The sequence below is a fragment of the Lissotriton helveticus genome, chromosome 3_1 (assembly GCF_964261635.1).
Source record: "Lissotriton helveticus chromosome 3_1, aLisHel1.1, whole genome shotgun sequence".
Lineage (NCBI taxonomy): Eukaryota > Metazoa > Chordata > Amphibia > Caudata > Salamandridae > Lissotriton > Lissotriton helveticus.
This window is the reverse complement of record NC_136061.1, coordinates 594,929,513-594,957,459: the sequence shown is the minus strand read 5'-3', so window position 1 is coordinate 594,957,459 and position 27,947 is coordinate 594,929,513. Positions and strand designations below refer to the sequence as shown.

At 52.5% G+C, this 27,947-nt stretch overlaps 1 protein-coding gene across 1 annotated transcript in view; it reads left to right on the top strand.

Annotated features, from left to right (window-relative positions):
* The window catches only part of ACADL (acyl-CoA dehydrogenase long chain), a 563,007-nt gene that overhangs the window by 129,361 nt on the left and 405,699 nt on the right, over positions 1–27,947 (top strand). The window contains exons 3-4 of the mRNA XM_078680576.1: positions 26,069–26,206; positions 26,320–26,484. Of these exons, the coding sequence (XP_078536702.1) occupies positions 26,069–26,206; positions 26,320–26,484 (303 nt within the window). The remainder of the gene's footprint in view (positions 1–26,068; positions 26,207–26,319; positions 26,485–27,947) is intronic.

Genomic DNA, 27,947 nt, shown 5'->3' with positions numbered 1-27,947 from the left:
AGGACCCTGGAGCATTGAGCTCTCCCTTTTCAAGGGTTTATTGGTGATTTTTTTCACTTTTTCAAAGTTATTTGAGTGCTTTTCTTGAAGTACTTTGCTGTTTCTTCCTGTTTGTCTTTGGGTGCACTCTTAATTGTCAAATATGCCTGCCTTATTCGACAAATGCCCTGAGTGCTCCAGGAAGAAGGCCAAGTCTGACCCACACGAGGTGTGTATCATCTGCCTTCCTTCATCCCATGTCCCAGAGGAGTGTGACATCTGCCAGGGTTTCTCTAGCAGGACCCTGAGGGATAGGATGAAGATCAGGTTTCAGGGCCTTGAATACAGAAGACGGAAGGCACAAGGTGGGTCTGGAGGGGCTTCATCTGCCCATGCTGAGGCCTCTGCGGGGCTCCCCAGGGACAGGAAGACCAGCAAACGTCCCCATTCTCCGTCGGCGTCGATTGCACCGACCACGACGTCGAGAGGGATGACTGCAGTCTGTTCCCCGTCTCCCCAGGGCTCTGGGTCGAGGCGACGTCGACGTCGACGTTCGGCGTCGAGGGACCTAAACAGGCCGCCGTAGTCTCCAGTGACGATTTCGTCGTCGTCTTCGTCTGCGTCGTCGTCGAGTATTCGACGTCGAGAGGCCCGGCGTCGGCGCTCGCCGTCGAGGCGACTTCGCCGTCGGCGAAGAGGAGAAGGTCGTCGTCGAGGGGATCCTTGACGTCAAGGAGAAGATCGCGTCGAGGCATAGGTCGCCATCGAGGCGCAGAAGGTCGCCGTCGAGGCATAGAAGGTCGCCGTCGAGGCGTAGACGGTCGATGTCGAGGCACATGAGGTCGCCGTCGAGGCGAAGAAGGTTGCCGTCGAGGCGAAGGCATTCGCCGTCGAGGGATCGGCGCTCGCCGTCGAGGGGCCGACGCTCGCTGTCTGGTCGCCGTTCTTCGACGCCGGGAAGGCGTTCTGGTGCCAGGAGTCAGTCTAGAAGGCGTCAAGTGCCTATGGAAGACTCTCCAAAGTCCCAGCCTAGTAAGGAGGGCGGTTCACCGGGCTCGGTGTACTCTGTTGTGTATACCCGTGCTAGGCCGAAGACAGTTAATCCTCCTGCTCCTCCTCCGTTACCGAGAGGACTTCCTCCGCGGGCTCCCACCCCGCCTGCACTTCCGCCTCCTCCGCAGCCTCAACCGCAACCCCAGTTGCTGGCTGACAAACCTCCTCCGATTCCTCCGAGGAACGGTTCGTTGCCACGATTTCCGACTCCTCCTAAGGGAACCCCTCGGCCGAGGGCTCCATCCAAGCCAAAGTCTTCCGTCCCGGTGGAACCGGCAGGGCGTCCGAAGCCAAGGAAGGCGCGATCCCGCTCCGGACGGAGAGGGAGGTCGCGCAGTCGTCACAGATCCTCTACGAGGTCAAGACGGCGCCACAGAAGGCGTGGATCACGGTCCCGTACGGACTCTTCCAGAACCAGGTCCTTCTCCCCGACCTTGTCAGACTCCCCGGGGACGAGGGTGTCTCCTGTGGATGACATCTGCATGTTCCAGGATGTTCTCTTGAGGGGTGCAGCGAAATTGGGAATCACGGTGACGTCCGTGATTTTTGAGACACTTCACAAGAAGCATTTGTCTCGCCCTCTACTACCGCTCGTGCTAGGATTGGTAGAGCCAGCGGAGGAGCTGTTTCTTACGCCTGCAATGACGAAAGCCGCTCCTTCCCGTCTTCTTAAGAAGTACAGGGCTCCGGATTCCGACCCGGCTTTTCTGAGGATTGACCCTGTTCCGGACTCCGTTATAGTGACGGCGGCCAGAAAACAACACTCTACCTCTCCGTCTTCTACCGTGCCTCCGGATAAGGAGAGCCGATGGATCGACTCAAATGGCAAGAAGGCCTGTGAGACGGCCTCTACGTCCATGGAGGCCGCTAGCGATACTGCTAGGGCGTTATGATCGTGCCCTGTGGGAATCCCTCCAGCAGTTCGTGGAACATCTGCCACGAGATAGGAGGGAGGATTTCCTGGAGATCCAGAAGGAAGGGATGCTGGTCTCGAACCAGGTCATCAGCGCGGCCGCTGATGGCTCTCTTTTGGCGGCCCATGGGTATTGTCATGGGATCAACCAGCGACGCCATGCCTGGCTCAGGCTCACATCACTCAAGCCGGAGGCCCAGCAGCGAGTGGCTAATCTGCCCTTCTCGGGGGAGACCCTGTTCGAGAAACATGCAGATGATGAGATGGCCCACATGAAGGCGGAGGCCGAGACTCTGACGGCTGTGGGCTTGGAGAAGCCCAAAGAAAAGAAAGCCTACCGCCCGTTCCAGAGACGGTTTGGGGCGCAGGGCAGAGGGCGAGGACAGGCTTCGGGACAGCAGCAGCAAAAACAGCAGCAGTTCCGTAGGCCCTTCCAGAAGCGCCAGAAGGGTATAGGAGGTCAGCAGTCCTCTACAGCGAACAAGGGCGTGGCCGGGTCTCGACCCTGAGCTGTTACTTCCCCTACATCCGTTACCCGCTCCGGTGGGGGGAAGCGTTCGATTTTTTCTGGCAGAGTGGAGAAAAATTACTCAGGACAAGTGGGTGCTGAATATTGTTTGCAATGGATACAGTCTTCGGTTCACCAGCCCGCCTCCATCAATTCCTCCGGTCAGCTCGCAGTTTCAGCTGCGCGAGCTCCAGGAGGAGGCCGATGTCCTGTTAAGGAAAAGGGCGATAGAAGACGTACCTCTGTCTCAAAGAGGAAGAGGTCTGTACTCCCGGTTCTTCCTGACATCTGCCAGGGTTTCTCTAGCAGGACCCTGAGGGATAGGATGAAGATCAGGTTTCAGGGCCTTGAAGACAGAAGACGGAAGGCACAAGGTGGGTCTGGAGGGGCTTCATCTGCCCATGCTGAGGCCTCTGCGGGGCTCCCCAGGGACAGGAAGACCAGCAAACGTCCCCATTCTCCGTCGGCGTCGATTGCACCGACCACGACGTCGAGAGGGATGACTGCAGTCTGTTCCCCGTCTCCCCAGGGCTCTGGGTCGAGGCGACGTCGACGTTCGGCGTCGAGGGACCTAAACAGGCCGCCGTCGAAGTCTCCAGTGACGATTTCGTCGTCGTCTTCGTCTGCGTCGTCGTCGAGTATTCGACGTCGAGAGGCCCGGCGTCGGCGCTCGCCGTCGAGGCGACTTCGCCGTCGGCGAAGAGGAGAAGGTCGTCGTCGAGGGGATCCTTGAGGTCGAGGAGAAGATCGCGTCGAGGCATAGGTCGCCATCGAGGCGCAGAAGGTCGCCGTCGAGGCATAGAAGGTCGCCGTCGAGGCGTAGACGGTCGATGTCGAGGCACATGAGGTCGCCGTCGAGGCGAAGAAGGTTGCCGTCGAAGCGAAGGCATTCGCCGTCGAGGGATCGGCGCTCGCCGTCGAGGGGCCGACGCTCGCTGTCTGGTCGCCGTTCTTTGACGCCGGGAAGGCGTTCTGGTGCCAGGAGTCAGTCTGGAAGGCGTCAAGTGCCTATGGAAGACTCTCCAAAGTCCCAGCCTAGTAAGGAGGGCGGTTCACCGGGCTCGGTGTACTCTGTTGTGTATACCCGTGCTAGGCCAAAGATAGTTACTCCTCCTGCTCCTCCTCCGTTACCGAGAGGACTTCCTCCGCGGGCTCCCACCCCGCCTCCACTTCCGCCTCCTCCGCAGCCTCAACCGCAACCCCAGTTGCTGGCTGACAAACCTCCTCCGATTCCTCCGAGGAACGGTTCGTTGCCACGATTTCCGACTCCTCCTAAGGGAACCCCTCGGCCGAGGGCTCCATCCAAGCCAAAGTCTTCCGTCCCGGTGGAACCGGCAGGGCGTCCGAAGCCAAGGAAGGCGCGATCCCGCTCCGGACGGAGAGGGAGGTCGCGCAGTCGTCACAGATCCTCTACGAGGTCAAGACGGCGCCACAGAAGGCGTGGATCACGGTCCCGTACGGACTCTTCCAGAACCAGGTCCTTCTCCCCGACCTTGTCAGACTCCCCGGGGACGAGGGTGTCTCCTGTGGATGACATCTGCATGTTCCAGGATGTTCTCTTGAGGGGTGCAGCGAAATTGGGAATCACGGTGACGTCCGTGATTTTTGAGACACTTCACAAGAAGCATTTGTCTCGCCCTCTACTACCGCTCGTGCTAGGATTGGTAGAGCCAGCGGAGGAGCTGTTTCTTACGCCTGCAACGACGAAAGCCGCTCCTTCCCGTCTTCTTAAGAAGTACAGGGCTCCGGGTTCCGACACGGCTTTTCTGAGGATTGACCCTGTTCCGGACTCCGTTATAGTGACGGCGGCCAGAAAACAACACTCTACCTCTCCGTCTTCTACCGTGCCTCCGGATAAGGAGAGCCGATGGATCGACTCAAATGGCAGGAAGGCCTGTGAGACGGCCTCTACGTCCATGGAGGCCGCTAGCGATACTGCTAGGGCGTTATGATCGTGCCCTGTGGGAATCCCTCCAGCAGTTCGCGGAACATCTGCCACGAGATAGGAGGGAGGATTTCCTGGAGATCCAGAAGGAAGGGATGCTGGTCTCGAACCAGGTCATCAGCGCGGCCGCTGATGGCTCTCTTTTGGCGGCCCATGGGTATTGTCATGGGATCAACCAGCGACGCCATGCCTGGCTCAGGCTCACATCACTCAAGCCGGAGGCCCAGCAGCGAGTGGCTAATCTGCCCTTCTCGGGGGAGACCCTGTTCGAGAAACATGCAGATGATGAGATGGCCCATATGAAGGCGGAGGCCGAGACTCTGACGGCTGTGGGCTTGGAGAAGCCCAAAGAAAAGAAAGCCTACCGCCCGTTCCAGAGACGGTTTGGGGCGCAGGGCAGAGGGCAAGGACAGGCTTCGGGACAGCAGCAGCAAAAACAGCAGCAGTTCCGTAGGCCCTTCCAGAAGCGCCAGAAGGGTAGAGGAGGTCAGCAGTCCTCTACAGCGAACAAGGGCGCGGCCGGGTCTCGACCCTGAGCTGTTACTTCCCCTACATCCGTTACCCGCTCCGGTGGGGGGAAGCGTTCGATTTTTTCTGGCAGAGTGGAGAAAAATTACTCAGGACAAGTGGGTGCTGAATATTGTTTGCAATGGATACAGTCTTCGGTTCACCAGCCCGCCTCCATCAATTCCTCCGGTCAGCTCGCAGTTTCAGCTGCGCGAGCTCCAGGAGGAGGCCGATATCCTGTTAAGGAAAAGGGCGATAGAAGACGTACCTCTGTCTCAAAGAGGAAGAGGTCTGTACTCCCGGTTCTTCCTGATCCGCAAAAAGGACAAGAACGAGTTCAGGACCATTCTGGATTTGCGACAAGCAAACAAATGGATTCGCAGGGAGAAGTTTCGCATGCTGTCGTTGCATCAGATTTATCCTCAGCTGCAACGGGGAGACTGGCTGTGTGCCATAGATCTACAGGCTGCATACTTCCATGTGCCCATTGCACACAAACACAGGAAGTTCCTGCGATTCCAAGTCGGCGCCAATCATTATCAGTACACAGTACTGCCATTCGGACTGAAGTCTGCGCCTAGAACATTCTCAAAGTGCATGTGCAAGGAAGAACAAGGTGTTTGTCTACCCGTACCTGGACGATTGGTTGATCAAGGCCTCCTCCTTCTCGGAAGCTCACGCGCACTTCCAGAAGACGTGCGTTCTCTTGAACAAGCCGGGGTTGCACATCAACATGTCCAAGTCTGTCCGACTCCGGTCCAGTGCATCCAGTACTTGGGAGCCTCCATCAATACGCTGTCAGCAAGCGTGTCTCCTTCGGAGGAGTGACGATTATCACTCCTTCGGAAGGCTCAGGCTCTTATGACCACTCCATCTACAACAGTGAGGACGGTGTCTTCTCTACTGGGATCGATGGCCTCTTGTATCTTCCTCACGCCACACACACGGCTGCACATGAGACCATTGCAGGAGTGCTTGGAGGATCAGTGGGATCAGAGGAAAGGGTCCTGGGACGACAGGATACGACTGTCTCTGCATGCTCTTCAGACTCTGAAGTGGTGGTGTTCGGCGGAGAATCTCCTGAGAGGGGTTCCCTTCCACAAGGACATTCCCACGCAGACTATCGTGACGGATGCGTCTCTCTACGGCTGGGGGGCGCACTCCGGAGACTTACAGATTCAAGGGACGTGGTCCCAGACGGAGTCCACGTACCACATCAATTTCCTGGGACTCAGAGCTATTCACTTGGCGCTGAAGGCCTTTCTTCCGTCCTTCCAGACCAACTCTCTGCTTGTGCAAATGGACAATACGACCACGATGTAATACCTCAACAAGCAGGGGGGCTCGAGATCGCGCACCCTGTCGCAGGAGGCGCAGGCGATGTGGCGCTGGCTTCTGGCCAGCGGACTGACGATAACGGCTACCCATCTACCAAGTGTGCAGAATGTTCAGGCAGACGCACTGAGCAGAATGTTTCAGGAAAATCACGAATGGGTCATAAACGACGAAGTACTAGGAGAAGTCTTCGCAAGGTGGGGGACTCCAGACGTAGATCTGTTCGCCACCGCCGAAAACAGCAAATGCCGAAACTCCGCCTCCATGAACTACCAACCGGGGACGCTGGGGAATGCATTATGGATCAACTGGTCGAACAGCTTTCTGTACGCTTTTCCACCCATTCCCCTGATTCCGATGGTTCTCATCAAGCTGTGCCAGTCCAGGGCGTGGATGATACTGATTGCCCCGGAATGGCCCAGACAGTGGTGGTTCACGGACCTGCTACACCGGTCTCTCCTTCCTCACATGAAACTGCCGTGCCGGCCGGACCTTCTAACGAAGTTCGGGGGGCAGAAGTTGCACCCCAACCTCTCGTATTTGAGTTTGGCGGCATGGATCCTGAGATAGTGCAATATGGCCATTTGAATCTCCCAGAAGATTGCATGGACATACTGAAGGAGGCTAAGCGACCTTCCACTAGGACTTCTTATGCTTACAAGTGGAAGAGGTTTTGCATCTGGTGCAAGTCCAAGAACTATGACCCGACGACATGTAAGGAAAATGTCATCCTTCCATATCTTCTTCATCTGGCGCAGTCTGGCCTTAATGTCCATTCCATTAAGGTTCATCTGGCTGCATTGACTGCCTACAGGAAATGCCCTTCGCAGACTTCCTTCTTTCAGATCCCTGTGATCAAAGATTTTTTGGAAGGCTTGAAGAAAGTGTTCCCTCCTGTCCGGCTTCCTTCGCTTTCATGGGAATTGAATGTGGTGCTGTCCAGATTGATGAAGGAGCCTTTTGAACCTCTTCATAAGGCTTCCTTGCAGCACCTGTCCTGGAAGGCGGCGTTCCTCGTGGCCATTACATCGGCCCGCAGGGTGAGTGAAATTCAGGCGTTGTGTTGCTAAGAACCTTATACTGTATTTCATGCTGCTAAGGTTGTTATGCGTACTCACCCTAAATTTCTTCTTAAAGTTATATCTGATTTTCATGTTAACCAGACCATAACGTTACCTACGTTTTTTCAGAATCCTACCTCTCCAGCGGAAAGGTCCCTGCATTCCCTGAATGTCAGGAGGGTGTTGAAATTTTATCTGGATAAAACCAAGGATATTCGTAGGTCAGACCAATTGTTTATCAATTATGGATTAGTCAGGACAGGTCTTGCTACCTCTAAACAGTCCATTTCTAGGTGGATTGTGTCCTGTATACAGCTGTGTTACCAAAAAGCTGGTAAGACCTTAGGGGGTAAACCTAAGGCTCATTCCACCAGGGGCAAAGCTGCCACGACTGCTTTGCTCCGTAATGTTCCAATTGCAGAAATCTGCAAGACGGCCACTTGGAAGTCGGTCCATACCTTTGCTAAGCATTACTGCCTGGACACTGATGCCAGGGCAGATGCTCAGGTTGGGCAGGCTTCGCTGCGAAATCTGTTCGCACAATAGTGGTGTTATTTTTCTTTTCTCCACCGCGCTTTGGTGTGGGGATGGGCTTGCCATTCTATTCACTAGATTATGACTATACACAGAGATCCCCTACTACAGAAGGAGTAGTTTCTGTCCTGTAACTCCAGTTCTGTAGTAGGGGTATCTCTGTTATAGTCATAAGCGCCCGCCCTCCTCCCCGGTGGTGAGAGATATTCATGTAAGAAATGCTACGGGTCTGGCGTTTTTACGCCTTCAAAAAGAACTGAAAGTAAAAGGGACCTGCAGTGTGTTAGACGGACCGGGAGGGTCGGCCGAGGATAAGGGGAGAGGTCTCCGGGGAGATCCGTCTCCAGCAATCGTACAGACAAATAACTTCCCCCCCACTGACGTACACCACACAAGGATAAGGTTCAACGTTACTTTATAAGCAATTCTTTAAGTACGGTGAGGTGGTACAAGGAGGTCTGGACTCCGGGGTCCCCTCTATTCTAGTCTCTTGGTTGGGTAAGGGGGGTAGCGGGACAGTCTCGTTACCACTCTGGGGGATGTGGTGGTAGATGAATCAGCTCACAATCCTCGAGCTCGGCGTTCTAGATGATCGGGCCGCGGCGGAGCCAGCAGGTCCCGGGATGGTTGAAGGTAGTGACGGTCCGCGGCGGAGCCAGCAGGTCCCGATGAAGATGGGTGTAGAGAGCCGCGGCAGCGCCAGCAGGCAGATCGGTAGTTCGCAAGGCAGGGCTACGGCAGCGCCAGTAGTCCGTCAAGGATGAGTTCTTCACTGCGTCTCTCGACTCCAGGATACAACTGCCTTCCTGCTCTGGAGCTGCGCCAGTTATAGGTCTGGTGCCCTTTGATGTCCGGACCCTCGCACTGGGAGGTCGGGAGGTCCGGGATGAGGGAGTCCAGACACCCAGCAGGGGGGTGGAGCCAGCGCCTGGGGGAGCTGGGGGCGATCGGCACCTGGCGGGGGAGAGCCATCGACACCTCTTTCTCCCATTGACCTGCCAAGTAGTCCGCTCACCTCCTGGGTGGATGGTGGTGCCGGGATGTCGGGGCCTGGCCAGGCCCAGGGTTAGGGTTGATCGGAGGCCACGCGGCCTCGTGGTGCCGTGTCCAAGATGGCGCCCAGGCAGGGCGAGAGGGCCGGTAGGGAATCGGGCCCCCGATGTGGAGATGTTCAGGGGCAGGGGCCCTATAGGAGACGGGAAACGGGTTGTTGTTGCGTGTAACGCCTGAGGAGCGGGGCTCGGGCCTGGTCGTGCGGGGAGGGAGCAAGCCTTACACGTGGCCTGTCCAACATGCGTCCCCCCCCAGCGGAAGGCGGGGAGAGTCACCCATCCTCTTGGGGACTCTCCTCGTCGAGGCGGAAAAAGCGTGACAGGCCATCTGCGTTGGCGTGGTCTTGCCCGGGTCGATGTTCCACAGTGAAGTCCATCCCCTGCAGGGAGATGGACCAACGTAGTAGTTTCGGGTTTTCCCCCCGCATCTGCATTAGCCATTGCAGGGGTCGATGATCGGTCTGGACCCTGAAGTGGGTGCCGAAGAGATAAGGCCGGAGCTTTTTGAGGGCCCACACCACGGCGAAGGCCTCCCTCTCGATGGTGCTCCAGCGTTGTTCTCGGGCCAAGAGCCGTCTGCTGATGAAAGCCACTGGCTGGTCAAGTCCTTCGGGGTTCAGCTGGGAAAGGACTGCCCCAACGCCATGGTCGGAGGCATCTGTTTGGACGATAAATTCCCGACTGTAGTCGGGGGCCTGGAGCACCGGGGCGGAGCACATGGCGGCCTTCAGCTTCTCGAAGGCCGCTTGACAGTCTGGGGTCCAGTTGACCTTCTTGGGTTGGTTTTTGGATGTGAGTTCCGTGAGGGGCCCTACAATGCTGCCATAGTCCCTCACGAACCGCCGGTAGTAGCCTGTGAGTCCCAAGAAGGCGCGGACCTCGGTCTGGGTGATGGGGGGCTGCCACGACTGGATGGCAGCGATCTTGAGTTGCAAAGGGGCCACCAGACCGCTTCCCACCTGGTGCCCGAGATAGGTCACGGACCCCTGGCCAATTTGGCATTTGCTGGCCTTGATCGTGAGGCCAGCTCGTTGGAGGGCCTGTAGCACCTCTCGGAGGTGGTGGAGGTGGTCGGACCAGTGGCGGTTGTACACAGCGATATCGTCCAGGTAGGCGGCGCTGAATTCTTCGAGTCCTGCCAGGACCTGGTTCACTAGCCGCTGAAATGTTGCTGGGGCATTCTTCATGCCGAATGGCATGACCTTGAAGTGATAGTGGCCATCAGGAGTGGAGAATGCAGATCGTTCTTGGGCCCGGGGTGTGAGACCGATCTGCCAGTAGCCCGCTGTCAGGTCGAAGATGCTGAGGTAGCGGGCAGCTCCCATGCGGTCGATTAGTTCATCTGCTCGGGGGATGGGGTGTGCGTCTGTTCTGGTGACCGCATTCAAGCCCCGGTAGTCGACGCAGAACCGAAGCTCCGGCGTGGCGCCGGGGGCGGCCGCTTTGGGGACCAGTACCACTGGGCTGGCCCAGGGGCTGTCTGAGGGCTCGATGACCCCGAGCGTGAGCATCTTGGCCACCTCCTCTTGGATGCAGGCCCGTACCCGATCTGGTACGCGGTAGGCCCGATGGCGGACAGGGGGACTGTCTCCAGTGTCCACGTCGTGTAAGCACCAGGGGGTGACCCCTGGGGTGAGGGAGAACAGGGTGGCGAACTGCAGCAGGAGGTCTCGGCAGCCTTGGCGCTGTTCCAGGGTGAGGGCCTCCGAGAGTCGGACCCCGTCCACGGAGCCGTCCTTCTCCCGAGACCGTAGGAGGTCAGGGAGGGGTTCGGAGTCCTCCTCGGTTCCATTGTCGGTTGCCATCAAGAGGCTGAGCTCTGAGCGTACAAAGTGGGGTTTAAGTCTATTAGCGTGGAGGACCCGGAGAGGGTTTCGTGAAGATTCCATATCGATGAGATAGGTGACAGGGCTCTTGCGCTCGATTACTTTGAAGGGCCCCGTCCATTTGTCTTGCAGGGCGCATGGTTCGGTGGGAGACATTACCCACACTTGTTGGCCGGGTTCAAATTCGATGGAGGATGCATTCTGATCGTACCACCTTTTCATGTCCTCCTGACTGGCCTCCAGGTTTGCTTTTGCCATCTCTCTGAACCGTCTGGTCTGGTTGCGGAGGGTTAGGAGGTACTTGAAAACATCTGGAGGGTTCTTTAGAGGGGGCATTTCCCAGCCCTCTTTGACTAGGCTGAGCGGCCCCCGCACCGGGTGCCCATACAAGAGTTCGAACGGGCTGAAGCCGAGGGACTTCTGGGGGACTTCTCGGTAGGCAAAGAGAAGGCACGGTAGTAGCACATCCCACTGGCGACGGAGGGGCTCTTCCAACCCCCCAATCATCCCTTTGAGCGTGCGGTTGAACCGCTCAACCAGTCCGTTTCCTTGAGGGTGATAGGGGGTCGTGAATCGGTAGGTGACCCCACACTGTTGCCAGAGGGACTTCATGTATTTTGAAATAAAGTTTGTGCCCCGGTCGCTGACGACTTCTCGGGGGAAGCCCACCCGGGAGAAGATCCCCATCAAGGCCCGGCCGACTACCGGGGCTGTCACAGTTCGCAGGGGAACAGCCTCGGGGTAGCGGGTGGCGTGGTCCACCAGTACTAGGATGAACCGATGTCCTTGTGCTGTACGGGGGTCCAGGGGTCCCACAATGTCTATCCCCACCCTCTCGAACGGGGTGGTGACCACTGGAAAAGGTTGCAGAGGTGCTTTAAGCTTGCGGCCGCTCTTCCCGCTGGCCTGGCACGTGGGGCAAGATCGGCAGTGTTGGAGTACGTCGTTCCTCATCTTGGGCCAGAAAAAGTGGGTCACCAGGCGACTGTAGGTTTTATCCTGACCCAGGTGGCCAGCCAGGGGGACATCGTGGGCCAGGTTTAGCAAGAAGTCTCTAAAGCGGAGGGGCACCACTAGTACTCGACTGGCCCCTAACTCTGCGATTCTCTGTTCGCTGTACAACAGGTCATTGTCCCAATAGACCCAATGGGTTCCGGAGGTATCCCCTGCACTCTGGGCGAGGGCTTGTTGGCGGAGTCCCTCGAGGGAGGGACAGGTCTTCTGCTCGTGGCGAAACTGTTCTTGGGTGGGCCCCCCCTCCTGACGCCACTGATCCAGGCCGGGAAGGTCCTGAGGCTGAACGAGCCCCTCGGGAGTTTGTTCTGGGGTGACGGCACGGTCGGTGTCTGGAGCGACCGGGGGAGGAGGTGCCGGCCATTCAGGTTCTTCGGGTCGGGGGATGGCACGGGCAGCCATGGACCGGGTGGTTACGCACGCCCAATCCGGGATGCCCAACATCCCTAGGTGCTCTCTCCTCTCTACGGCGGCCCACGGGGAACTCTCAAGATCATTTCCCAGGAGACAGTCTACGGGGGCATCATCTCGGACCGTCACTTCCAACATGCCGGAGACTCCTCCCCACTCGAAGGGGACGCAAGCCATCCGACATAGACTCTCCGAATTGTCGGCTGAACGGACAGGGCAGAGGACGTTCGGCAGAATCTGTTCTGGGGTCACCAGGTGACATCGGACGGCCGTTACACTGGCCCCGGTGTCACGTAGGGCTTCGGCCCGGCGTCCATTAATGTTCACCCATTGACTGTACTTCCGGGTGTTGGCGGGTAGGGGGACCCGCGGGACCATGTCTCTTCCCCCTAGGCACGCTAGAACCATGGCGGCTGGTTCCCATTCCTGGCGTTCTTGCTCACATTCCTCATGTTCTTCGTAGGTTTGTTCTTCCCCCAGGGCGGCGGCAGCCATCTGGCGGGGTCTCGGAGTCTGGCTCTGTGGACAATTCGGGTCGTTGGCGTAGTGGCCGACTCGCTGGCATCGGTGACACGTGACATTGGCTCTGTATCCCGGCCGCGCCGGGGTGTTGCCCCGGTTGGCCGGGGGTGGGGTGCTGGTAGCGGGAGCGGCCGGGGCGTTGTCTCTCCCTCGTCCCTGGCCCCCTCCTCCTCCTCGGGGACGGTGCTGACCGTGGTTGTTCCGGTTCTGTTCATGGGGCCCAGTTCGGCCCACTCGGGTAATTTCCACCGGTCAGCCTCGGCGGCAAGCTGTCGTGGATCAGTTAATTTACTGTCGAGGAGGTGCTGCCTGAGCTCGACGAAGCAGTTGTTCGATAGATGCTCCCATACCATGAGATTGAAGAGTTGCTCGTAAGTCGTTACGTTGCTTCCCTTGATCCACCCCTCGAAGGCCCGGCTGAAATAGTTCACGTATTCCACCCAAGTTGTGCCCGGGATCCGAGTGCAGTTTCGGAACCTCTGGCGGTACATTTCGGGTGTGAGCCCATAGCGGGTGAGGAGGGTAGCTTTCATGTGGTCATAGGAGGTCATCAGATGGTCTGGGAGCTGTAGCAGGGCATCGCGGCCCTCATTGACGAACCTCCCCCATAGACCGGCTCCCCAGTCGCTTCGATCGATCCGGTGGGAGGTCATAGCGATCTCGTAGGCCTTGAACCATTGCTGTATGTCGTCCTCTCGGAAATATTCTCGAACGACATCCTTGGGGATGTGTACCTTCCTTTCTGTCACCCCCGGGGGGCGCGGTTGCTCGGGCACTCCTAATTCTTTGTTCTGCTTGCGTAAGTCTATCTCAGCTAGTTTGCGTTCGTGTTCGTACGCCAGTCTCTTCTCTTCAAGCTCTCTTTGTCTCTGTTTCTCTTCCCGTTCTTCTCGGAGCCGCAGATGTTCCAGATTTAGTTTTTGTTCGGCTAATTTGAGTTCGCCATCCATTTTGAGCCGGGCCATCTCTAGCTCATGTAGTCGGTTTCTTTCTCGTTCTTGGATCTCATCTTGCGAGAGACCCGTTCTTCGCTCCTCGGGAGCCGTGGTGTCTTTCTCTGCTGTTGCGAGATTTTGGTCCGGGGGTCTGACGGCCCCGGTTTCTGCCCATGACTCAATGGCGTGCTTGAAATCGTCTTTAGTATTCAGACCGGTGGTAGCGATACCTAGTTCAATGCAGAATTGTTTCAACTCACGATGGCTGTATTCTTCCAATTTCTCCATCTGGAATTTTTTGGTGGATCCGCTTTCTTTGGTTGACATTGTGGTTTTGTCGTGGGGTGAGCTACTCTCTGTACGATTACGCGTTGATTCGGATCCCGTCGCTGGCCACCAATGTTAGACGGACCGGGAGGGTCGGCCGAGGATAAGGGGAGAGGTCTCCGGGGAGATCCGTCTCCAGCAATCGTACAGACAAATAACTTCCCCCCCACTGACGTACACCACACAAGGATAAGGTTCAACGTTACTTTATAAGCAATTCTTTAAGTACGGTGAGGTGGTACAAGGAGATCTGGACTCCGGGGTCCCCTCTATTCTAGTCTCTTGGTTGGGTAAGGGGGGTAGCGGGACAGTCTCGTTACCACTCTGGGGGATGTGGTGGTAGATGAATCAGCTCACAATCCTCGAGCTCGGCGTTCTAGATGATCGGGCCGCGGCGGAGCCAGCAGGTCCCGGGATGGTTGAAGGTAGTGACGGTCCGCGGCGGAGCCAGCAGGTCCCGATGAAGATGGGTGTAGAGAGCCGCGGCAGCGCCAGCAGGCAGATCGGTAGTTCGCAAGGCAGGGCTACGGCAGCGCCAGTAGTCCGTCAAGGATGAGTTCTTCACTGCGTCTCTCGACTCCAGGATACAACTGCCTTCCTGCTCTGGAGCTGCGCCAGTTATAGGTCTGGCGCCCTTTGATGTCCGGACCCTCGCACTGGGAGGTCGGGAGGTCCGGGATGAGGGAGTCCAGACACCCAGCAGGGGGGTGGAGCCAGCGCCTGGGGGAGCTGGGGGCGATCGGCACCTGGCGGGGGAGAGCCATCGACACCTCTTTCTCCCATTGACCTGCCAAGTAGTCCGCTCACCTCCTGGGTGGATGGTGGTGCCGGGATGTCGGGGCCTGGCCAGGCCCAGGGTTAGGGTTGATCGGAGGCCACGCGGCCTCGTGGTGCCGTGTCCAAGATGGCGCCCAGGCAGGGCGAGAGGGCCGGTAGGGAATCGGGCCCCCGATGTGGAGATGTTCAGGGGCAGGGGCCCTATAGGAGACGGGAAACGGGTTGTTGTTGCGTGTAACGCCTGAGGAGCGGGGCTCGGGCCTGGTCGTGCGGGGAGGGAGCAAGCCTTACACGTGGCCTGTCCAACACAGTGCATTCTGGGATACTGTGAAGTTCTGGAAAGTTCTCTTAAAGGCACAGTATCCTTTTCTGAGCCACATAATTGCAGCCTATGGGGCGTGTCTGTCCATGTCTTCCTCTCTATCATTCCAGAGGGTTTTTTCTGCTGTTAAAGTAAGGGAAATCTGGACAGGCTTTGCTGTTTGTGGATTTTTGATGGAATTTCTAGTTGAAGTACTGGACAGTGTAGCCTGAGGATATAGGCTGCCTTATCTGTCTTTAATTCTCTCAAGTGTCTGTGCAGTTCTGCATTTTTCGACACCTTAAGAGATTATTTTTGATTGCTCTGGGATCCACGCACATGGGCGGGACTATTCACTAGATTATGACTATAACAGAGATACCCCTACTACAGAACTGGAGTTACAGGACAGAAACTACTCCTTCTGGTATGCGCGCCCAATGGAGTAATTGTGTGAGGCGATACTTGCCTTCTCTCCCTAGATGCCAGTCTGCCTGTAGCTCCTTTCAAGGGCATAGTTTGCCTTCATAATATAGGCCGCGCAGAGTAGGCAAGGGTCTTCCCACATTCCAGTGAATAAATCTGGGGTTTTGAGGCCAGGTGGGAAGTCTGGGTTTTCTGACGATGGGTGTCAGTGGTAACAGAAAAGGTGGTAGGTTGTGATTTGCAGTACTTTAGGGGAGAAGTGTTGTTCAATTATTATTTCAGTGACCGCTATTAATTGGAAAGTCTTGAAGCATGGTGACCTCACAAATAGAAAGTCATTCCTATTCCTATTTGAGTGTTTCTAGGGAACCCTACGTAATATTGTTCAAACCCACAGAATATGCTCAGAAGAAATTAGGTTTAAAGTCAGTGAAGCTGGGTTTTGGTGGGGTCTCTTGGAAAAATGTGCAAGTTTATTAGCTCATGACTATTTTCACTGATCGAAAGTAGCTCTTACTAGAGAGAAGGTTGGAAACCCCTGGTCTAACCACCATCCCAAATCCTTCAAAGCATCTAATGTAATAGAGATGGGTTCTGCGTACCACAAGCCTTTCCTCAGACTCAAGGCCTTCAGTCTCTGAAGAGCACTGCAGTGGGAACGGATATGTGGCCTGGATTGATGATGATAGAAAACCAATTACCTTTGCTAGATTCCTTAGGGTCACCATCTTCTTCACCAAGGCAAACTTCACTTCCTTCCTTATCTTTTTGTGAGGAATGAACAAATGAAATATTTGAGTGTCCATCTGAAACCTTAAAAACTCCAGGTTTTGTTTTGGAATCCTGATAGACTTCTCCATATCTAAGCTCTCCAATAGTTCTCTTGTCCGTCCAAGGTGCTTCAGCAGTTTTTCCCTGTCCTGACACCTCAACAATATGTCAGCTAAATAAATTATCAACCTGACACCCCTCTCACTCAAGAAACCTATTACTAGCCGTAACATCTTGGTGAAACATCAAGGAGCTGAGGACGAACCAAAAGGAAGACAGTGAAACTGGTTCAGGATACCTCTCCACCTGAAGTGTAGGTATGTCTGGGAAGCCATTTCATAGGTATTGTGATATAAGCTTCTTTCAAATCCAACTTTACCAGCCAATGCCTTTCCTGCAAGATCTCTTGCAAAAGATGGCTCCCCTCCATCTTGACATGGCTGTATACAAAGAATTTGTTTTAATTTTTCAGATTTATTACGGGACGCCTACACTTGTCTTTTTTTCCTATAAATAACCCGTACTCACAAAACCATCTTCTGGCTCTGCAACTCTTGTATTTACCCATTTGTTTAGCATTTGGGAAACCTCTAAGTAATGCCATTTGTTCCAAGTCCAAAACCAGCTCTCTTGGCTGGATTTTCGGAAAAGGAATTTTCCACAAATCTAATTAACTTGTTAGATTTGCCCAGTTATGACTAAAGAATTGAAGGCTTCCCCCAACCCTCGAAGAACCAATTCAGCTGCTCAGACGCACCAGAAAGAAACCCTTATTGGAACGAAAGTTCCTTCCATAACCTCTTGGCTCTTGAAAGTAATAGAAGGACCTTTGAACTTCACAGCCGGCAGTTAGATCCCTCCTGTAAGCCCTTTAAAACAGTCTGGAGCCTAAAACACACTTCATACTCATCTGAGCCTTGCTAAAAGCTGTGAAGGTGGAGTCGTATTTGCCTAAGGACTTTACAAATCTCTCTCCAAAAAGTCACCCATTTGGCTTGCCCACGTACCCCCTGTTTGCTAAATCTGCCAATCGGGGGTTCATTCTCATAAAAACAGCCTTCCTTCTCTCCACTGTTAAACCTGCTTTAGCATTCCCTAACATACATAAAGCATGTTGAATCCATCCTCTTAAGAGTTCCACATCAACCCTCGTTTTTGTTACAATTTACATCCACGGCCATGTTTCAAACATGAGCCAAGGGACCCAGAAAATCCAGTAGTCTATCATGGCACTGTTTAAAGCAGCGTTCAGTCCCCTTTCTTGGGTCTTTCCCAGTTTTAAAAAGAAAGGTTAATAGCTCTGGGTCAAGATTAAGGGTAATACAAGCCTTGTTCTCTATGAACGGTCTTGGACGTTCTGCTCTCAAAAAATTGCAAGTGTCCTTGCTCAAGGGTTTCCTTAGTGAAAATGTAATGAACTTCGCAAAGTGCTTCATTAGCCACAACCGCGGCTACAAGGGCAGCTAATTGTATTGGGACCAAACGTATGCCCCCCAGAGGATCTTTGATGCCCCTTGAGGTTGAAGGATGTTACAAGTCCTCTTCTAGAGTCTCAAACCCTCATGCGGGTCAAATAAGTAGTCATCTAATTCTGTGTCTTCATTATTATAGATTTCCTCCTCTATGCTAGAGGAGCCCTGTCCATCTTTTTTACCAATAAGGGCACTCTTTCCTTCTGTGCCGCTCTGGACACCACCTCCAAATGTTGCCACGTTAAGGTGGGCCATGCTCTTTGTGCCGCTGAAGGCACCACATACTGTTGTAGCTCTAGGTGAAACCTCATTACTCATCTTATTAACATGCTTTGTCTTCCGAGAGACCGTACATCTTTTTTTAGTAGTAATTGGGGCAGCATCCTCTGAGAGTAGAAAATAATCCTCGTCTGAAGGAAAGCCTCACTTCAGATTAGATAACGCGGTTCTGTAGCGTCGCGGTCCAGTTGTTTTGCATCACGTGACTCACCGCAAAGAATTGTGGGAGTGACGTGACGCAAACGGCATTTGAGATCGCGGCGCGAGGACCCCGCTGTCTGCTCTTCCCACATAGAAAGAGGATAATTAAAGAAAGAGTTTTCTGAACACTAACCCAGTATCCTGGCCATCACTGGAGGGGAGGGTGCAGCTCCCTACACCACAGTGGCGACGAGGAGGCAGAACCGCCCAATGCACCCAGGCTGCCATCAAGGTAGGGGAGAGCCAGCGATCGGAAGTGTGGGTGCAGCCTGCTCGCCGCATCCAGCCAGGCGCATTTGCAGGAATGGGGGTCCCCAAGTCCCACCACGTAAGGCCTCGGCACGTACATCGGCGAGCGCCTCTCACCCCACCCTGCCCTCGACCATCAAGGCTAGGCCTACTTCCAGGGGTGCTGTTTGGGCCATAAGAAGCCTTTCGCACCAGGTACACCGCAACTGCACCACAAAGAGAACGCAGCCCACCAGACCGCGTGGCACCACCACAGCACTCTGGAGCACAACTCTTCAAGCAAGAAGGAAAAGGGCTCCCTGCTCAAGAGCACAACGCTACGGGCGGGAGGACATAAGGGCTCCTGCCCTCAACCGGGCACGCCAATTAGAGGACCATTAACGTCCTCTTGACGCATCAGCACCACCTCAAGGCGTTCCGCCTTCCACGCTACCTGCATCATGGGCGCCCAGACCTTTTCACACACCAACCCAGTGCCCTTCCTACCTAAGCCAGGAGAACCGGCCATGAAGTGGGCCGACTGGAAAGGGTACTTCCTGTACTACTTATCGGCGCTGGAAGACGAAGGCGAGGAGGCGTTCTCGAGCAAACGCCGAAAGAAAATACTCCTACATAATCTGGGCCCGGAAGGTCTGCGCGTCTACGAGAACATGGTGAAGAAGACCAGGGCTTCTACAGACGACGATGTGTTCCAACATGCCCTGGAAAACCTCAATGACCATTACCCACCGGTAATATGCACAGCCATCGACTGGTATAATTTTTTTCAGCGGAAACAGACCGAGTCGGAATCAGTGGAGGACTATGTGGCAGCCCTCAAGAAGCTAGCCATCAACTGCAAGTTTGGCACTCTACATGATGACCTCATCCACGATCAGATCATAATGCACACTACCCACTCCAGCGTCCAGGAGAAGTTATGAGTTAGTGGTAAAGCGTCCCTCCCGGAGATCATCGCAATAGTCAAAAGAGCCGAACTATCTAAATGGTGCGCACTTGCTGCAAAGAAGGAACTGCTCCAACAGCCTGTGGTGTGCAAAGTATCCGACTGGAGAGCCCCGACCGCAAAACCTGCGACCCATTCTATCGCTACCTCTAACAGACTATCTACGTCCAGATCCAAAGGACCCAGTCGTGCTCCCATGGATAAGCAAGGAACCTGCTAAAGATGCGGCAGCAAATCCCACATGGCAAACGATAAGAAGTGCCCAGCATTCCACGTCAAATGCTCCTTCTGCTGCATCACAGGTCATTTCGGCAAGGTCTGCCGGCGGAGGTCCAAAAGTGCCGCAGTCAAATATGTCCACGATGAATCCCCATGGTGGGATACCGGTGGCTCCTGTTCGAGTTTAAGGGCAGGCACACGACCGCGAAGTTGTACATCGCGCAGAAAGGCCCCTCGGTCCTGGGGTGGGCGGACCAGGGAGAAATCGCCATCCAGCTTAACCCATGAGGAGACACGCAAGTGTTGTCGATGGACGACTCAACCACGCCAATCTCATTGAAAGCAACCTTTCCAGCAGTCTTCAGCGACCACGTTGGGAAGATGTCCAAATTCACCCATAAAATCATGCTTGCAGAGGGAGCGGTGCCCGTCTCCTACAAAGTCAGGAACATCCCGTTCAACTGCAGGGAGGCAGTTCAGCTCGAGCTCAAACTGCTGGAAGACAACAACATCATTGAACCAATAGAGTGCGCCGAATGGCTCGTGCCTTTGGTGGTGGCGCGCAAACAGATCGGTAAGATACGCCTTTGCATTGATCTCCGCGAACTCAACAAAAATATCATCATCAACAAGTTCCCGCTGCCAAAAATCAATGAGCTTCTAACCCAGACCAAGGGGGTAAAATGGTTTTCCACCATCGATCTCAAAGCCACTTACCATCTGGTATCGCTCCATCCATCGTGCTGGAATCTCACCTCTTTCATCACGCCCTTCGGCTGCTACAGGTTCCGATGGCTACCCTTGAGCCTTGCATCTGCAGCGGCTGTCTTCCAAAAACTCATGCGCACACTCTTCAAGGACGTCCATGGAATCCTTTACTTCCAGGACTACATCCTAGTCATGGGAAAGACCAAGACCGAACACGATGACATCCTGCACACCTTCCTGCATACGCTGGCAGCAAACGGTCTCAGGGCAGAACTTGAAAAATGCAAATTCTGCCTATGCAAAGTGACCTATCTTGGACACGAGATCAGCGACACAGGCATCTCTCCAAAACCGTCAATGTAGAAGCCATCAAGTCTGCGCCCTCCCCCAAAAGCAAAGAAGAAGTCCGCTCATTCCTGGGGATGGCGGAGTTTTATAGCAAATTCGTAAGAAACTTCGCGACCAAAACACACAGCTTACATCAACTGCTGAAAGACGAGACCGTCCTGGTCCAAAGAGTCAGAAGCAGAATTCGCCGCCATCAAGAGTGACATTTGCAGAGCGATTCCTTTACAAGGGTTCGACAGTTCCGCTCCCAGCATCTTCACCACAGACGCCAGCGACAAAGGATTGGGAGCGGATCTCTCACAGAGCGCTACGGACAGCACGCAGAACACCGTGGGATTTGCCTCGCGATCCCTCACCCCCAGCAAAGAGAAGTACAGCGTGATCGAAAAGGAAATGCTTACATCCATCTGGGCGATGGAAAAATTCCGGAAATATCTGTGGGGATCCAGATTCACGCTCCGCACTGACCACAAACCCCTAATCAAAGTCCACACATCCAGCGGCAATGTGACAACCACACCACGCATCGCGAAGATGACGCTGCGACTCTTGGACTTCATGTTCGACGTGGAATACATCCCAGGACCACAGAACAAAGTCATAGACTTACTTAGCAGAGCAGCAGCCATGGAAGGAACCGTCACGCAGTCAGACTGGGACGAGTACAGCGTTGCCTTTGACTGATCACGAACACACAATCAGTGTCCAGGACTGGGCAGACGCCTATGCACAAGACACCGAACTGTCACATGTCAAACTATACGTTACACACGGATGGCCAGAGAAGAAGAGCACAAAGGACAACTTCAGTAGATACTGGGAAGTCTGCGGTGAACTTTGTATTAGTGACAACTCAGTGTTTCTACTACGAGGTGACAGAGTTGTACCCCCGAAGGAGCTACTCGACCGCATACTCCACAACAACCACGAAGGCCACCTGGGCATCGTCAAAGTGAAAAGATGAATGAAACTACTGTACTGGTGGCCAGCCATGGACAACCAAGTGAAGAGGTTTGTGAGAGCATGCGAACATTGCAACAAGGCTGACAAAACACTCACTACAATGAGACCACCCATGGAAGAGTTCAACACACCCAACAACCCATGGGAGGACGTCTCCATTGACATCGTAGGCCCCATCCTGGATTCCTGGGGAACACCTAAATACCTCATTGTCTTAGTGGATAGATACTCAAAGTGGCCAGAGGTCGAAATCTGCGAATCTGTGGACTCCAACACTGTCATCGCCTTCCTCACCAGCATCTTCCTGAGGGAAGGCATTCCCAAAACCATCACCAGTGACAACGGACAACAGTTCACATCCGCCAAGTTTACAGCATTCACCAGTCGCAACAGTATCCAGGCAAAAGGCACACCCGTCTACCACCCAGCTGGCAACGGCCAAGTGGAACGCTTCCACGGGTGATCATGGGCACAGTCCAGGCCGCCATCAGTAGATGAGAGCAAGGCAACCAGGCATCTGTCAAGCACACCCGCAAGGGCCGTACAGTGAAGCTTCCGAAACGATTCAGCGAAATCCAGTTATGAACATTTTCTCTCTCTCTCTCTCTTTCTTTCTCTTCTGTTACAGTTCTTTTTGCCATTGTTGTTAAGGGGGAAGATGTGTAGCGTCGTGGTCCAGTTGTTTCGCATCACGTGACTCACCGCAAAGAATTGTGGGAGTGACGTGACGCAAACGGCATTCGAGATCGCGGCACGAGGACCCCGATGTCGGCTCTCCCCACATAGAAAGAGGATTCTTTTAAGAAGTGCGTGCCTACTTCGAGTTGTCCTTGTTGAGACTACGCACCATTTGTCGCCTCCCCTGTTTTTGTTCCCAAATTATCTCTACCTAATTCAGCATAGGTTTCTTCGATAATTTTGGGTCGTTCTCGCCCCTTATTTCTAGGTGTTATTTCCCTTAGGCGGCTGTGTATGGCCGCTGCTGCTGCTTCCCCCTTTATATTGTTCAGCATGATTGCAGAGACTTGGGCACAATTATCCATCAGGTTCATTCCCACGTCCAGGGCAGGTCCTGCCCCGTACTCATTCTGTATTTGTTTCAATACATCTGGAACAACTGATAAGGAAGGAGTACTGTGTATTCTGACGTAAACTGCTACAAAGATTATTCCCCAAGTGGTACAATCTTCAATCGAGGGACCATCCCCATTGACAAGCAAATTGTTATCATTCTATGTTTTTCCTGCGGACCCGTTTGGGTAAATAATGCTTCTTGCTGTGCAATTTTTTGTGCTACCCAGAATGAAATTTGCTTCTGTTTGGAAGAAATTATCCCCGTTACTGATTTTAGTGTCTGTGGGTTAATTGTAGATGTGGTCTGGTGTGGACCAACTGGAGCATTTCTCACAGTTTGGACTGTTAATGTTCACATGACTAACTGCACAATGTGTCTGTATAGACTATGTCTTTGTATATTTTACGTACTTCATCCACTGATAGTGTATCTATCTATGGATGTGGAGTATATGTCGCTAAGACTGACCAGGTTGCTCCTTCCATGCTGAGCCGACCAAGTCTCACGACTGATGTTGTGTGTGGGAGGTCGCCTTTAAAACAGCTTTTATGCTCCTGGTAAGTTAACGGGACTTCAATGTCTTCGTATGGAATGTATTCCTCCAGTGGTTCAGCAACAGTGAAGTCACTGAATCTGCAGGTGGGAACTGAACCCAAGAATAGAATACCTCTGATCCGAACACCTCTAGTGCCTCACTCACAAAGGTAACACAGCCACCAGTTGCTTGTACGCCGTGTTCCTAACAATTTTGTAGTAACTGCGTGTCTGCAGTTTTCTGTAATGTTAAGAGCGTTTGCCAACTCTTCCTCCCCATTCCCTGAACCACTGCTCATGGAATCAATCATTCTCAAATGGAGAAGAATAAATTATTTTAAAACTTAGGGTTTTGCACAATGTGGTGAACCTTTTATCCTTACAAGCTTGTTTAAACCTCCAGCCAATACACTGAGTATATATGGTCAGCTGAGGCAGATTTCCCTTCCCACTTCAGACGTCTCTGAAAAGTTGTGAGTAGGGCTTTCCTGAGAAAGCACAATGGAGCTACTCAGATTTTCACTGTTAATATAGGAACCAAACCAACATTGGCGGCGCCATGTCGTGTAGTTCCTAGGAGTCCCCCAGGACCTGCGCATTTTGGCTGACCTTCACTGAGGGCTTGGCGTCCCAGCCGCTTCCGTACACCCCCAGAGGATATGTCAGCCGTTAGACCAGCTAGCTCTACAGTGCCACTACCACCCCTCTGTATTATACAGTGGTGTAGGTAGTCTCTGGCAACAACTGAACATGACAACCCTAATTCCTCAGGGATTGTTGAAAACAGTACAGTACGTTTCGCTTAGACACTCGTTCGTGTTTGCTTTCTCTCAGAAAATACACAGGATGGCGGTTAGGACGTTTCAATAAAAATGTATTGGTCCAGCAACAGCCTTGTGTAAAACATATGTGCTGTGCCAATCAGGAGACAGAAGCATACAAAAGAGATTGCTAGTATAAATATAGTAAATAGTAGATACATTTCTACCATAGTGCTAATAAGATGAACATAAGCAGATCAGATTAAAACAGTAGCACTTGCATATTCCTATAATGCGTGCCCTAAGTAATCTGCCTAATTGTACCTACCCTAACCTGGATGTGTAGGTGTATATCTGTATAGCTATGTGTATCTGTAGCCAAGAAACCCAGAGGGAAGAACCAGCCCCCTCACCTGATGGTTTAGAACGAAGGACCCCATCTCTGCGTCGAGGATGACAAACCACAAGGGATGTCAAGGCTGCTGTATGTTGGAGATTCGGTACGCAGGACCCCCATCTTAGCCTGGAAGGAATTCTCCTATAATTTGTAGGGGGGAGTGAGGGTCTTTTATACCAAAGTGGTCACTCCAGGGTTGTTTCTAGAATCTATATGGATGTTTTTGAAAACAATCATAAATGTTTTGAAAACGTTCACCAATGCTTTTCCAAACAAGTGTGATCATGCACAGCTGGCTATTGGCCAAAGATGAAAAAAGTGGTGACCCTTATACAGAATAAATCTGCCAAAATAACATTGTACAGCCTTCCTCAAGCACTTTCCCAATAGCCAGCATGATTGTCATATACATTCTCTCACTCTGAGTCGAAGAAAGACCAAGCTCCCTCACATCCTTTGACCTCTCAAATGTGACAAGATAAGAACAAGATTTAAAGGTCTGTTTACATAAATACAGTACTGGTGGAAGAATACAGTAAATAGAGTTTGGGCAAGGAAAAGGACAAACTCCAGCTGGACAGCGTAAACTAATGAAGCCAACAAATAGAATGCAAGCACACATGCACCACCAAACCAATGGTAAGCAGTGGATGGAATGCATTGCCAGGGAAACTTTCCGAATGTCCCCAAGATGTTGTTAGCAAACCAGACCGCTCCACTGTCCAGTAGGCTTCAGCCTAAAATGAGTCGGTGACACATGTGGATGCATTTTAGTACAAAGGAAGGAACCAGTGTGGACAGTTTTTTACGGGGTCCAGAGTATATGTCCAGATAACTTGTAAGCAAAAAGAATACTGAGTTCCCCGGGGATCAAAAGGAGGTATGGGAAAGTGGAGACAAAACTAAACTAAAGTCAGGGAACTGGGTGTTCCCTTGTTGGAACTAAGTTCCAACAAGGGAACACCCAGTTCCCTGACTTTAGTTTAGTTTTGTCTCCACTTTCCCATACCTCCTTTTGATCCCCGGGGAACTCAGTATTCTTTTTGCACACATGTGGATGCACTCAGGATTGCTCATAGCCAATACCAGATATACAGTGGGCTAAAACAGGAGAAGATGTGGTCTGCGATTTCAATCAGTAAGACATGTTTAATAGTCAGAATTGCCCAGTAGATACTTTGACTGCTGGGCCCTAGGTTGGGTATAATTTTTGACAAACCAGTTACAAGCTAGTGTACTGTTTAGGAACACCGGATAATATATAACTGGTTTTACTAGGCTTGGTTAGATATTATACCTCAGGAATTAGTGGGTCCATGTTTGAATTCACCTACTTTTCGACAGTGTGCTACCTTATGCACATTTCTTTCTATGAGGATCATTTACACATTGAAAAGTTGTAAGAGTGTAAATTATTTGCATGTACTTTCTGGGTGGTTATTTATGTTCTGGATTGGACATTTCTGATTGTCTGTGGAGGGGATGGGTTTTGGGGGAGTTAAATGAAGGAGGTTTGTTACTCCTCTCTCCCTACTGCTGGACACAGGTAATGGAAGAGTATTGCCTTTCAATTGTAAAATATAAATGTATTGTTCCACATTTCCCTTTCTGCTATGGACAATGCAGGCATTTGGTGCGTCGCATAATAAATCATCAATTTGTTTTTGTTAATTGAGCACAAAAGAGTGTACTGAAGTCTAATACTGTCACCTTTTGCAGATGGGAGAAGGATGGTCAGGTGAGCAGGGAGGCATGGGAGAAAGCCGGACAGCAAGGGCTACTTGGTGCCAATATTCCAGAAGAACAAGGCGGTATGGGAGGGGACATCCTTTCATCCGCTGTAGTGTGGGAGGAACAGTAAGTATTTGGTATTTATAGCCACCATCTACCACTGTGCGTTGGACGTTAGAGATTTATTGTTGATTGATTTAGGTACACGTTAAATTCAATCCTTTTTTGTCTTCATCTAGGATGTATGTAAACTGCACTGGCCCTGGGTTCAGTCTTCACTCTGACATAGTTATGCCATACATATCGCGTTACGGGAGCAAAAGTCAGGTGGAGCGCTACATCCCCCAGATGGCTGCAGGGAAATGTATTGGTGCGATAGCCATGACAGAGCCAGGAGCTGGCAGGTACTGTATAAGCTGAATAGTATTACAGATTTATTCCTATCGAGATACCTATTAAAATATTTGTTTGATCTGTAAATCTCTTTTGAGAGGAGAAAAGGTCTGCCCTTAAGATCTTGATAATATGTCACCATTTACTATTTATTTACAACCATTCCGTTTCCTACAACTTGCTATTGCATGCAGAGAAAATGGTTGTAGGCGCAAACTTTGGGGTGGAAAGAGCAGGTGGTTTGAGATTGTAAGGAGTATTTGGCGTTTACGGTCAGCATGTCAGCTTTTGTATCTTGTATGCATCTCATTGCAAAAGAGACCATCCAGCACTGACTGTGACAGGATGTGTACAACAGAGTTGTGTATCACCAGGTCTCTACAGAGACCCCATTCAGCGTAGTTGATGAGGACATCAAAAGATTCAAATCACAACAATTTAGGGAGCCCATCCATAGCCTGGATGCCCAGCGGGAATAGAGCCCAACCTCTGCGTTCCTTGAAGACTCTGACTCCATACATCAACGATCTCCAGTTCTACCAAGTAAGCCTGCACCCAGCCCTCTTCTTTCAGGCATGAACAGCCGGGACCAGTCTCACCATCCCCTCAAAAGGACAAAGTCCATATATACACTGAGGAGATTGGGATCAGCCTTGAAAAGTGTCTTCGTTCCAGTGCAAAAAGTGGCCTCAAGCTGAACGTCATGCCTAGACTGAAGAACCTCCTTCAAAGAAGTCTCAGCAGTCTGCTCTACCCACTGTGATTGAGATCTCTTGATGGTGAAAGGCACTTTTGACACCGGAGAAATCTAAATGCCAAGGTCAGGACTGTAAGAGCTAAGAGAAATCCGGTTGACTCCTCTGGAGTCTACTTTGAAGCCGCCTAAGTACTCAAAGTCCGTCAGGGGATACTTGCTTCTGATACACCTCATATAAACTTTTTCTATGACTGAGAGTACCACCCAATTTTTGTCTGTTAAAAACAATTTTGAAGTGCTTAATAGTCAACTTTATGAACCAAGTAAATGTTAGGGCAGTTATCCCATGGGTGGAGAAAAATACAAACCTGGCACCTTGGTCACTGTAGGACAGGTGCCCTTAGTCTCCCTAGTGGTGGAGACAGCCCGTAAAATGGCCCTCACTCAACAGGCGAGAAGTCCACCCCAAACAAGATTAAAAAGGCAGGAAAGTGAGCAACGCTGGGTGTGACTACAAAGTGTTGTATTACCCAGTGTATGGCCTATTGCGCACTATGTTAAGCACCAGTAGGAACAGCTTGAGGAACTCTTGCAATATCTCCCCGATTCACACAGAAAGAGGGCCGAGGCCATTGTGCAGAAGAAAAAGTTAATCTCAAATACCAGCATTAGGTGCGCTTTGGCGACAGCGAAAATGGCCGCGAGACAAATCATCACAAACATCCTCCTGCATCATCATGCTTTGCTCAGGATTTCTGACTTCAAGTCAGAAGTTTT